The 13,140-nt window shown below is 44.9% G+C and overlaps 1 protein-coding gene across 1 annotated transcript; it reads left to right on the top strand.

The window, feature by feature from the left end:
• Positions 1 to 763: 763 nt before the first annotated feature.
• On the top strand, positions 764 to 12,933 carry LOC145338786 (putative G-protein coupled receptor 139). Its single transcript, XM_080183179.1, has 2 exons — positions 764 to 842; positions 12,002 to 12,933. Exons 1-2 carry the CDS (start codon positions 764 to 766, stop codon positions 12,931 to 12,933), a joined length of 1,011 nt encoding a protein of 336 aa, XP_080039305.1.
• Positions 12,934 to 13,140: the final 207 nt, after the last annotated feature.

The following is a 13,140-nucleotide window of genomic DNA, read 5'->3' as shown; positions in this document are numbered from 1 at the left end:
ATATCTGTAACCTGTATTCAGGGAGAAGTCCAGAGAACAGCTGTTAGGATCGTGACTTCACCCACAAGCTTGTGAAAAATTAAACCACTGCACTTTGACTCACTACTAGTCCCAGAGGTGTATTTTACCTATTGTGTAGATTCAGAAAGAGTTTTTTGAATGGTGGGGAAGTCCAGAACTAGGGCTCATAATCTGAGGATCAAAAGCCTTTTGGGACTGAGGTGAAAAGCCATTTCTTCCCCCCTGAAAGTGGTGAATGTGTGGAATTCACTACCACAGAAAGTCAGTCAAAGTCAAAACTTTGTGTGATTTCAAGAAGAAATTGGATATAGCTCTTGGGGTTAAATGGATCAAGGGATATGGGGGGAAAGTGGGGATCAGGAAATTGAACTTAGAATCTGACATGATGATAATGAATGATGGAGCAGCTCAAATATCCGAATGGTCTCCTCCTGCTCCCAGTTTCTATGTCTTTATATTAAGAAAAACATCAGTGAAAATATGTCTCAAAATAACAGAATCCCTTCCCTTGTCTTCAGGGAATTTTCGAATTAGAAACTCCGCTGTGATTGTTAAGAGATTTGGAGCATTAGCTTCTGACTTTGTTTGTTCACCGATTGGAAATAAGTCCAGGCACCAAGGGACCCTGTTTCCCCTTCCCATAAATGAGGGGTTCCTCCTAAAACGTAGAAGGCAGAATTTTTTCCAACACACACCAAACCGGCTGGATTGAACAGAGGAGAAAATATCTCCAAGTTTTCTGATGAGGCTCAACATCCTTTCGGCACTTAACAAGGTCAAAAAGATTTACTTCCCCATCCTGGCTGCGATTGGGGTCCCGGGTAAGTCACTGCCTATCTCCAGGGCAATCTAGTATCCTGGAATGATTGGATAGCGTTGTGAGCATTGACCAATGTGAACTGAACTTACATTCTTTCTGTCTTCTTATCTTTTTCTCTCTCCTTTCTTTTGTTCTCGCTCTCTCTCTCTCTTTCTTTCTCTCTCTCTTTCTTTCACTCCTTTTCTTCCTTTCTTCTTTGCTTCTTTATCTGTCGCTCTTTCTCTCTCTCTCTCTCTCTATCTCTGCTTCTTTCTCTCCCTTTCTGTTTCCTTCTTTCTTTTTTTTCTTTCTTCCTATCTCCCTTTCTGTTTATCTTTTTTCTGAATTCCTCTCCCTTTTTTTCCTGTTCTCTCTTTCTTAGTCTCTTTTTCTCTCTTTCTCTCTTTTTCCTCCCTGTCCTTCTTTCTTTCTTTCATTTTCTCTCTCTCTTTCTTCCTGTCTCTCTTACTTTCTTTCTCACGTTCTTTCTTTCTCTCTCTCTTTCTTTTTTTCTTGTTCTTTCTCTTTCTGTCAATGTTTTTTTTCTTTATGTCTCTCTCTCTTTCTTTCCATCTCTCTTTCTTCCTATCTTCCTTTCTATCTTTTTTCTACATGTCTGTCTTTCATTTTTTTCTCTCTCTTTTTCCTAATTCCCCTTTCTCTCATTCTCTCTTTCTCCATTTCCCTCTTTCTTTCTCCCTGCCTCTCTTTTGACCTTGCTTACGCTCTTTCTTCCTCTCTGCCTTTCTTTTTTTCTCATTCTCTCTGTCTTTCTTTCTTTTATCTTTCTTTCTTCCTGTCTTTCTGCCTCTCTCTCTCTTTCTTTCTTTCTCTCTTTCTCCATTTCCCACTTTGTTTTCTCTCTTTTTCAGTTTATATCTCTCTTTCGTTCTTTCTTTCTTCCTTTCGTTTTATCTTTTTTCCTTTATCTATTCCTTCCTCTCTTTCTTTCTTTCTTTTCTTCTTTCTTTCTTTCTTTCTTTCTTTCCTTGTCTCTTTCTCTTGTTCTTTCTCTCTTTCACTCTATCTCACCCTCACATTTTCTCTTTTTCTCACTTTCTCTTTCTTTCTCTCTTTTCCTTTCCTTTCTCCCTCTCTTTCTTTATTCCTCTCTTTCTTCTTTATTTTCTCTTCTTTTCACAGTCCCTTTCCGTCTTTCACTCTCTCCCTCACACTTACTCTTTCTCTTTCTCTCTCTCTCTTTCTTTCTCTCTCTTTCTGTCTTTCATTCATTCATTTATTCTGTTATCTACACGCTCCGGCACATCGAGGCTCTTCAACAGTGAACTGACATCTCTCCAGGGTCTGCAGCGATGAAATATAATATTTTGTAATATTTAACATCTAACACTGTGTCTTGTATCTGGGTTGGGAAATAGTGCGATTCACAAAATCAGTGATATAAATTATAGAATTCCCACAGCGCAGACGGACGCCATTTGGCCAATTGAGCCTGCAGCGACTCTCCGACAGAGCACATTACACAGACTCTATCACCATAACCTCATGCATTTACCCTAATAATTCCCCGAGTATACTGATATTTGGTCATTAAGGGGCAATTTAACGTGGCCAATCCATCTAACCTGTAAATCTTTCAACACATTAGTGTTACCCTCCCTCCCTTCTCTAACCAAAAAAAAAGGTGACTGTGAGAAGGTAAATTGAAGGTAAGGGTTTTATAAATGTCCTTATATAATTGAATTGGAGAAGGAGCTTGGCGATCTCCGTCTAATTCGGGAGAATGAGAAGTTTATAGACAGTAGCTTGAGGGAGGTAGTTACCTATCAGAGCACAGGAAATTGGGTTACTGTAAGGAGAGGGAATGGAAATGTGAAAGGACAGGCAGAGCAGGGTTCCCCTGTGGCCATTCCCCCCCACAACAGGCATACGGAATGAGATACTGTAACAGGGCATGATTTACCTGGGACAAGCTACGACAGCCAGATCTCAGATACTGAGTCTGGTTCGGCAGCGCAAAAGGGTGGGAGGGAGAAGAGGAGAGCGGTAGTGATAGGGGACTCGATGGTCAGAGGCACGGACAGGTGGGTCTGTGGTCGGGACAGAGACTCCCGCGTGGTTTGTTGCCTCCCGAGTGCCAGGGTCAGGGATGTCTCTGATCGGGTGCACAGTGTTCTAAACTGGGAAGGTGATCAGCCAGATGTCTGGTACACACCGGTACCAATGACGTAGGTAGGAAGAGTGAGGAGGTCCTAAAGAGAGAGTATAGAGAGCTTGGAAGGAGGTTAAAAAGCAGGAGCCCGAGGGTAGTAATCTCAGGATTGCTGCCTGTACCACATTGCCAGTGAGGGTAAGAGGAGGATGCTTGGGTGGATGAACACGAGGCTGAGGAACTGGTGTAGGGGGCAGGGTTTCCGATTCTTGGATCATTGGCACCTCTTCTGGGGCAGGTGGGACCTGTACAAGAGAGACGGGTTACACCTAAACTACAAGGGGACCAGTATACTCGCAGGGAGGTTTGCTCGTGTTATTGGGGAGCGTTGACACTAGATTTGTAGGGGGATGGGAACCGGAGTGCCAGAGCAGATAGTGGAACAGGGGTAAAAGAACGGGTTAATTCAACCAGAATCACCAATGGAAGGGTTGAGTGTGGTGGAAATAATCTTTTGAGGTGTGTCTGTTTCAATGCCAGGAGTATTGTGGGGAAGGCATGAGCTGAATGATTGACAGGTGGAAATATGACATTTTAGACATTAGAGACACTTGGCTACAGGAGGGGGAGGACTGGAAGCTCAATGTTCCAGGGTTCCAATGTTTCAGGGGTGATAGAGGCAGAGGGATAAAAGGTGGGAGGGTGGCATTGTTGGTCAGGGAAAATGTTACTGCGGTACTCAGGCAGGATAGAGGCCCTCTGGGTGGAGCTGGGAAACAGGAAGGGTCTGACCACATTAATGGGGTTGTATTATAGAACACCCAATAGTCAGTGAGAATTGGAGGAGCAAATCAGCAGAGAGATAGCTGACAACTGCAAGGAGTTGTGATAGTCGGGGATTTTAATCTTCCACATAGAGATCGGGGTTCACATTCTGTATACCTGAAAGAGACTCTATGATGGTATCTTGTCTCCCTGGTGCCAGGGTCCAGGATGACTCTGAACAGGCAGAAAGCATTCTGAAGGGAATGGGAGCACAGGGGAAGGAATCTATACGTGGATCCAGAGGAAATTGGAGAGGTATTAAATGAGTACTTTGCGGCAGTATTCATAAAAGAGTAGGAAATGGTGGATGATGAGTCTGGGACAGGGTGTGTAGGTAGTTTGAGTCATGGTCAGATCTAAAAGGAGGCGGTATTGAGGTTCTTGAGAAACATTAAGGTAGACAAGATCCCAGGGACTGATGGGATATACCCCAGAATACTGAGAGAGGCAAGGAAGGAAATTCCTGGGGCCTTGCTAGAAATCTTTATATCTTCACTGGCTACAGGAGAGGTCCCAGAGGAATGGAGAATATCCAATGCTGTTCCTTTGTTTAAGAAGGGTAGCAAGAATAATCCAGGCAATTACAGGCCAGTGAGACTGACGTCAGTGGTTGGGAAATTATTGGCCAGAATTCTTCGAGACATGATTTCTTCCCAGTTGGAAACACGTGGCCATATTAACGAGAGACAACATGGTTTTGTGAATGGGAAGGAGGTCATGTCTCAGTAACTTGAACAAGATTTTTGAGGAAGTGACAAATAGAATTGATGAGGGTAGGGTAGTGGATGTTGCCTACATGGATTTCAGTAAGGCCTTTGACAAGGTCCCTCATGGCAGACTGGTGTAGAAGGTGAAGTCACATGGGAGCTGGCAAAGTGGATACAGAAATGGCTCTGCCATAGAAGACAGAGGTAGCAGGGGAAGGGTATGATTGTGAATGGAAGACTGTAACCATCGACATTCCTCAGGGATCACTGCTGGGACCATTGCTGTTTGGAATATGTATAAAAGATTGGAGGAAAATATGACTGGTTTGACCAGCAAGTTTGCAGACCACACAATGTTTGATGGATTCACGGATAGCGATGAGGAACATCAGAGAATACAGGAGGATATTGCTTAGTTGGAGATGTGGGCGGAGGAATGGCAGATGGAGTTTAATCCGGAGAAATGTGAGACAATACATTTTGGAATGTCTCATGTAGTAAGTTGCAGAACCCTTTGGAGTATTGATAGACAAAGAGATCTGGGTACACAGGTCACTGCAAGCGGCAACGCAGATGGAAAAGATAATCACAAAGGCATCAGCCAGGGCATTTGGTTCGAAAATTGGCAAGTCGTGTTGTAGCTTTATAGAACATTAGTTAGGCTGCACGTGGAATATAGTGTTCAATTCTGGTCTCCCACACTACCAGAAGGATATCGAGGCTTTGGAGAGGGCACAGAAAAGATTTACCAGGATGTTACCTGGTATGGAGGGCATTAGCTATGAGGAGAGGTTGGAGAAACTTGGTTTGATCTCAAAGGATTGACAGCAGCTAAGGGCCAAACTGATTGAAGCTCACAAGGTTTTGAGGGACATGGACAGAGTGGCTAATCAGGAGCTATTTCCACGGTGAGAAGGGTCACTTGCTCAGGGGGGCAAGCTGCGAGGGGCAAGGCTAAAAGGAAATGTACGAGTCAATTCTTTTACAGAGAGGGTGCTGGTTGCCTGAGACCACTTGAAGAAGAGGGAGTCCCCTCGAAAGCTAGTGAGTTTACTATCAAATAAATCGGTTGGACTAAAACCTGGTGTTGTCAGACTTTTTACTGTGCCTGAGACTCACCAGGGGGAGGCAGTGGAAACAGACAGTGAATTATAAGGTTCGTCTGGACAAATACATAGATAGGGTGGGAACAGAAGGACATGATCTCCAGAAGAGTAGGGGGTTTTAGATCAGTCGGGCAGTGTGGTGGTACAGGCTTGGAGGGCTGAGAAGCCTCTTCTTTGTTTTTTTGTTCTTTAATATCCTCACTGCCTTTGGGAATGATTGCTGATTTCTGAACCTATATCCCCTCCACTTCACACCCTGGTTCCCATCCCCTGAACGCTATTCTTAACACCATAAGAAAAGGAAGTGGGAATGAGCCACGTGACACTTCAGGCCTGCTCGTCCGTTCATTTTGATCATGACTGATCATCAAACTCAATATCCTTTCCCCCCCACCCCCCACCTCATAACCCTTCACCCCTTTCGCCCCAATTGCTGTATCAAATTTCTTCTTGAAAAAAAAGTCTCAACTACTTTCCGTGGTAGTGAATCCCAGACACTCACCCCCTCTGGGTGAAGGGATTTCTGTTCACAGAACGCTACAGAGCAGAAACAGGCCCTTCGGCCCATCGAGTCTGCACTAACCACAATCCCACCCAGGCCCTATCCCCATATCCCGACACATTTACCCACTAATCCCTCTAACCTACACATCCCTGGACACTAAGGGGCAATTTTAGCCTGGCCAATCAACCTACCCCGCACATCTCTGGACTGTGGGAAGAAACCGGAGCACCCAGAGGAAACCCATGCAGACACGAGGAGAATGTGCAAACTCCACTCTGTTGAGGTAGTATGGGCAGAAATTAGAAATAGGAGAGGAGAGGTCACCCTGTTGGGAGTCTTTTATAGACCTCCAAAAAGTTCTAGAGAGGTTGAGGAAAGGATTGCAGAGACGATCCTGGTTAGGAGTGAAAGTAATAGGGTAATTGTTATGGGGGATTTTAACTTTACTAACATTGATTGGAATTGCTATAGCTCTAGCTCGTTAGAGGGGTCAGTTTTTGTTCAAAGTGTGCAGGAAGGTTTTTTGACTCAATATGTAGATAGGCCAACTATGAGGCTATATTGGATTTGGTGCTGGGAAATGAGCCAGACCAGGTGCTAGACTTGGAAGTTGGTGTGCTTTTTGGTGATAGTGACCACAATTCGGTTACGTTCACCTTAGTGATGGAAAGGTATAGGCATGAACCTCGGGTCAGTAGTTTTAGCTGGGGGAAGGGTAATTATGAGGCCATTAGGAGAGAATTAGGAAGCATTGGTTGGACTAGGAGATTACAGGGACTAGGAACGTCTGAAATGTGGAGTTTTTTCAAGGAGCAGCTACTGTGGGTCTGTGATAGGTATGTCCCTGTCAGGCAAGGAGGAATTGGTAGGGCTAGGGAACCGTGGTGCACCAAAAAAGTTGATTTGTTGGTTAGGAAGAAGAAGGAGGCTTATGTTCGGATGAGGCTTGAGGGCTCGGGTAGTGCAGTAGAAAGCTTTAGATTGGCTAGGAGGGAGTTGAAGAGGGAGTTAAGAAGGGCTAGAAGAGGGCATGAGATGACTTTGGCTGATAGGATTAAGGAGAATCCTAAGGCGTTCTATAGGTATGTCAAGAACAGAAGGTTGGTCAGGGCAAGATTAGGGCCAGTTACAGACAGTAGGGGGAAGTTGTGTGTGGAACCGGAAGAGATTGGAGAGGCATTGAACCATTATTTCTCTTCGGTGTTCATGCAGGACGATATGAATGTAGCTGAGGAGGTCACTGGGGTGATGGGGTGTAAAATAGAAAGTATTGTAGTTGATACAGAGGATGTGTTGGATATTCTAGATGGGTTGAAAATAGATAAGTCCCCTGGTCCAGACGGGATTTACCCTAGGATTCTATGGGAGGCAAGAGAGGTGATTGCAGAGCCACTGGCTCTGATCTTCAGGTCGTCGTTGGTCTCTGGTATAGTACCGGAAGATTGGAGGACAGCGAATGTTGTCCCATTGTTTAAGAAGGGGAGCAGAGACTTCCCTGGGAATTACAGACCAGTGAGTCTTACTTCTGTAGTGGGCAAGGTTTTAGAAAGAATTATTAGGGATAGGATTTATAGTTATTTGGAGAGTAATGAATTGATTAGAGATAGTCAGCATGGTTTTGTAGCGGGAAGGTCGTGCCTTACTAACCTTATTGAGTTCTTTGAGAAGGTGACCAAAGAGGTTGATAGGGGTAAGGCAGTAGACGTGGTATATATGGATTTTAGTAAGGCGTTTGATAAGGTTCACCATGGTATGCTTCTGCAGAAAATGCAGATGTATGGGATTGGGGGTGATCTAGGGAATTGGATCAGGAATTGGCTATCAGATAGGAGACAGAGGGTGGTGGATGATGGTAATTATTCATCATGGAGTTCGGTTACGAGTGGTGTGCCTCAGGGATCTGTTTTGGGGCCACTGCTGTTTGTAATCTTTATTAATGATCTGGATGAGGGTATAGTTGGGTGGATTAGTAAATTTGCTGATGACACCAAAGTCGGAGGTGTGGTAGGTTGTGAGGAAGGGTGTCGAAGTTTGCAGGGTGACTTGGACAGGTTGCAGAGCTGGGCCGCGAGGTGGCGGATGGAGTTTAATGCGGAGAAGTGTGAGGTAATCCATTTCGGTAGGAATAACAGATGTGTTGAGTATAGGGCTAACGGGAGGACTTTGAATAGAGTGGAGGAGCAGAGGGATCTAGGTGTATGTGTACATAGATCCCTGAAAGTTGGGAATCAAGTAGATAAGGTTGTTAAGAAGGCATACGGTGTCTTGGCGTTTATTGGTAGGGGGATTGAATTTAGGAGTCGCAGCGTCATGTTGCAACTGTACACAACTCTGGTGCGGCCGCACTTGGAGTACTGTGTGCAGTTCTGGTCCCCACATTACAGGAAGGACGTGGAGGCTTTGGAGAGGGTGCAGAGGAGGTTTACCAGGATGTTGCCTGGTATGCAGGGGAGGTCCTATGAGGAGAGACTGAGGGATTTGGGGTTGTTTTCACTGGAAAGAAGGCGGCTAAGAGGGGATCTTATAGAAACATATAAGATGATTAGAGGTTTAGATAGGGTGGATGGTGATAGCCTGTTTCCTCGGATGGAGAAGTCTAGCACGAGGGGGCATGGCTTTAAATTAAGGGGGGATAGTTATAGGACGGATGTCAGGGGTAGGTTCTTTACCCAGAGGGTGGTGAGGGACTGGAATGCCCTGCCTGCTGCAGTTGTAAATGCGCCTAGTTTGGGGGCGTTTAAGGGATTGGTGGATAGGTTTATGGACGAAAAGGGATTGGTTTAGATTAGTGGGTCAATGTTTTTTTTTAAAAATAAGACTGGTCGGCGCAACATTGTGGGCCGAAGGGCCTGTTCCGCGCTGTAATGTTCTATGTTCTATGTTCCACACAGACAGTGACCCGAGCCGGGAATTTCACATCAATTTGAAAATTTTTACCCCTTATCCTCAAACTCTGACCCCTAATTTTGGGTTCTTCACCATCAGGAACATTCTTTCTGAATCTACCCTGCCTCTGATTTGAAAATAATTGGATTTATTATTGTCTCATGTATTAGTATGCAGTGAAAAGTATATCGACAAGTCATACTGTTCTTAGAGAAGGAAAGGAGAGAGTGCAGAATGTAATATTCCAGTCATAGATCGGGTGCCGAGAAAGATCAACTCCGTGTGAGGTCCGTCTTTTCAATAGTTTGATGGCAGCAGGGAAGAAGCTGTTTTTGAGTCGATTTGTACGTGTCTTCAGAACCTTGTTTCTTTCTCCCGACAGAAGGAGGTGGGTATGTCCGGGGTGCCTGGGGTCCTTCATTCTGCTGGGCTGTTTCTCCACTGCAGTGGGAAGTGTAGACAGAGTGAATGGATGGGAGGCTGGCTCCCACCATGGACTGGGTTTCATTCACCACCATTGGTATTTTCCTGCAGTGTTGGGAAGACTAGGAGCCCAGACCGAGCTGTGATACATCCAGAAAGAATGCTTTCCATGGCGCATCGGTAAAAGTTGGTGAGAGTTATGGTGGGCTTGCCAAATTTCCTTAGTCTTCTGAGAAAGTAGAGGCGTTGGTGGGGCTTTCTTATCTATAGCATCACCATGGGGGTAAAGGTTGTTTGTGTCCTTTACAGCTAAATCTTAAAGCTCTCAACCATTTCCACTTCATCCCCATCGATATAGACAGAGGAATTGTGGAAGAGATTATTGTTGTCACACCAGTTCACTCGATTCTCGATCTCATTCCTGTGCTCCTTCTCATCATTGTTTGAGATCCGAATCACTGTGATGGTTTCTTCAGCAAACCAGGAAATCGGGTTGGAGGAGAGTTTGGGCACACAGTCAGAAAGAAGGAGTACATTGGAGATTGAAAACACAGCCTTGTAGGGCACCAGTGTTGAGGATGATGGTAAAGGAAGTGTTGTTGTCTATCCTTACTGATTGCAGTCTGTTAAGGAGTTCAGAATCCAGTTGCAGGGGGATCCTAATTCTGTTGAATTTTATAAGTGTCTATGAGATCCCCTTCTCCCTCGTTTAACCTCCAATGAATATAACCCTATCCCACTTAATGTCTCCTTGTATGACAGTTCTTCCATCCCAGGAATCAGCCAGGTAAATCTTTGTTGTACTCCCTCTATAGCCTTCCTCAGATAAGGACATCTAAATTGTATACAATATTCCAGATGTGGCCTCACCCAGGCCCTGTCCAATTGCACTCAAACACTGCATGGGAGCACAGTGGTGGAGGCGCAGTAGGACAGTGGGTTAGCACTGCTGCTTCACAGCTCCAGGGTCCTGGGTTTGATTCCCGGCTCGGGTCACTGTCTGTGTGGAGTTTGCACGTTCTCCTCGTGTCTGCATGGGTTTCCTCCGGGTGCTCCGGTTTCCTCCCACAGTTCAAAGATGTGTGGGTTAGGCTGATTGGCCATGCTGAGAAATTACCCCTTAGTGTCCAGGGATGCTTAGGTTAGAGGAATATGTTAAGAGGGTTTAATATGTAGGGATATGGGGGCAGGGCCTGGCTGGGATTGTGTTCGGTGCAGACTCGATGGGCCAAAGGGCCTCTTTCTGCACTGTAGGGTTCTATGATTCTATCGCTCTTCCAATTCTCAAATCTTCTCAATATAGAGGCCAATTTATCATTTGCCTTCTCTCCTGCCTGCTGGAACTGCAACGCTTGTTTTCACCAGCTGGAGCATGGGGACCCCTGGGTCTGGTTAGACATTTCCCTCTTCTAATTCACAGCCAGTCACTTAATAATCTGCCTTCCCATTTTTGCTACCAAAGTGGATAAATTCACATTTGTCAAATTATTCTTGTAAAATAGCCCTTGATTTCACACATTAACCTCGAATTCCTTCTATTCAATGCCTCTCGTGAAATGAAATTTCATTCAGGTTACGCTGCAACTGCACAGAAACTTAGTTCGGCCTCATTTGGAATATTGTGCACAATTCTGGTCACCACAATACTAGAAGGATGTGGATGCATTCGGAGAGGGTACAGGAAATCTTTGCCTGGATGTTGCCTGGTCTGGAGGGTGTTAGCTATGAGCAGAGTTTCAACAGGCTCAGTTCATTCTCACGGGAATGAAGGAGTTTGAGGGCTGAGCTGTTATATTAGGGGTGGCCCGGCGGCACAGTGGTTAGCACTGCTGCTTCACAGCTCCAGGGTTCGGTTCCTGGCTCAGGTCACTGTCTGTGTGGAGTTTGCACGTTCTCCTCGTGTCTGCGTGGGTTTCCTCCGAGTACTCCAGTTTCCTCCCACAGTTCAAAGATGTGTGGGTTAGGCTGATTGGCCGTGCTGAGAAATTGCCCCTTAGTGTCCAGGGATGTGTAGGTGGGATGAATGGTTATGATATGTAGGGATATGGGGGTAGGGCCTGGGTAGGATTATGTTCGGTGCAGACTCGGAGGGTCTCTTTCTGCACTGTAGGGTTCTATGATTCTATAAGATTAGGAATGGTGTGAACAGACTGGTGAGTCAGATGCTTTTTTGGAAGGTTCAAAATTCAAGTACCAGGAAATGTAGTTTTAAGGTTCATGGGGAAATGTTTCGAGGAGATGTGTGAGGCAGGTTTATTAAAACAGATGCTGGTGAAGGTCTGGAATGCGCTGCCCAGGGAGGTGGTGTGAGCAGGCACAATACAGACATCTTAGGGGCAACTAAACAAATACATGAATCGGATGGGAATGGAAGGATACAGACTCTGTAATCGCATAGGGTTTAGGCTGATATCCTGATCAGCACAGACTTTGAGGGCCTTTCCTAGGTTCTACTGCTCATTGTTCTTTGTTCTTCCATTGGGAGAAAGATATAAAATTCTGAGATCGTGTACCAACGGACTCAAAAAAACCTTCGTCTATGCATTCTGCATTTGAACGAGCAACTTTGATGACAGTCTGAAAAATAATTGCACTATTTCTTCATCTTCTTTGCAGTGAACATTGTAACGATTGTGATCCTTTCCCGTGGAAAATGTGGTCTCTCTAAATCTGTCACTTGTTACCTGGTGGCCATGTCAGTGGGGGATCTGCTGGTCATTATCCTCGACCTGATATTGAGACAGATTCCCATTGTTTATTGGCAATATTTTTCCTTTCTGCTATTCCTCCCCGTGTGTAACATCCACGCCGTCCTGCTTTATGCAGCCACTGACTGTTCTGTCTGGTTCACCGTCACTTTCACCTTTGATCGATTTGTGGCCATTTGCTGCCCCAAGCTGAAAAGTAAATATTGCAGTGAGAAATCGGCAGCTGTGGTTCTGGGGACAGTGACGGCGCTGAGCTGTTTAAAGAACATTTTCTGGTATTTTATGTTGACTGGAAAGTATTATGGCATGAACTTTCCCTGGTTTTGTTATTCCACATGGGAAGTTATGGGATCTCCTGTCTGGGGAACAATCGAGTTCATCCACCACATCCTAAACCCGGGTGTCCCATTCATCCTGATTCTGCTACTCAATGCATTCACCATCAGACACATTTTAATGAGCAGCAGAGCCCGCAGGAGACTCCGGGCTCACAGCAGTGCAGAGAATCACAGAGACCCAGAAATGGAGAGTCGAAGGAAATCCATCATTTTACTATTTGTTATCTCAGCCAATTTCATTCTGTTATGGTCAACATTTATGGTTTATTCTATTTGGAGGCGGATGTATGATATGGGGTTTCAGTCAGTTTGGTTAGATTCTTATGTTCAAGAATTGGGCTTTGTGCTCCAGCTCCTGAGTTGTTGCACAAACACTGCTATTTACGCCGTGACCCAGACCACATTCAGAGAGCAGTTGAAGAATGTGATCAAATACCCAATCATTCAATTCTGCAAATTATTCAATGATGGGAATGTCCAAATCTTATTTAAAAACTTATAATCTATCACACCAATTGGACAGGAAATCAACCCTTTGTCATCACCTGCCTCCCATTTGCCACACAGGGGAAGTAAGACAGGAAGATGGAAAGAGAGATAAACAAAGAGTGACAGGGAGAAAGAAAATGATAGACAAAAGAAAGACAGAAAAAAAGAAAGACAGAAATAAGGGGAGAAAGGAGGACAAAAAAAAACGAAAAAGAGAAAA

This window comes from Carcharhinus amblyrhynchos, unplaced genomic scaffold (assembly GCF_965287045.1).
Source record: "Carcharhinus amblyrhynchos unplaced genomic scaffold, sCarAmb.v2.hapA chromosome_173, whole genome shotgun sequence".
Classification (NCBI taxonomy): domain Eukaryota; kingdom Metazoa; phylum Chordata; class Chondrichthyes; order Carcharhiniformes; family Carcharhinidae; genus Carcharhinus; species Carcharhinus amblyrhynchos.
The sequence above is the reverse complement of the archived record's forward strand: the minus strand, read 5'-3'. Positions and strand labels throughout refer to the sequence as shown.

What these genes read in the sequence shown, in the direction of transcription:
- LOC145338786 (XM_080183179.1), top strand. Translation starts at nt 764, where the DNA reads ATGAGGCTCAACATCCTTTCGGCACTTAACAAGGTCAAAAAGATTTAC. An exon ending in GGCTGCGATTGGGGTCCCGG is followed by an intron (nt 843 to 12,001) that starts GTAAGTCACTGC and finishes TCTTCTTTGCAG; the next exon opens with TGAACATTGTAACGATTGTG.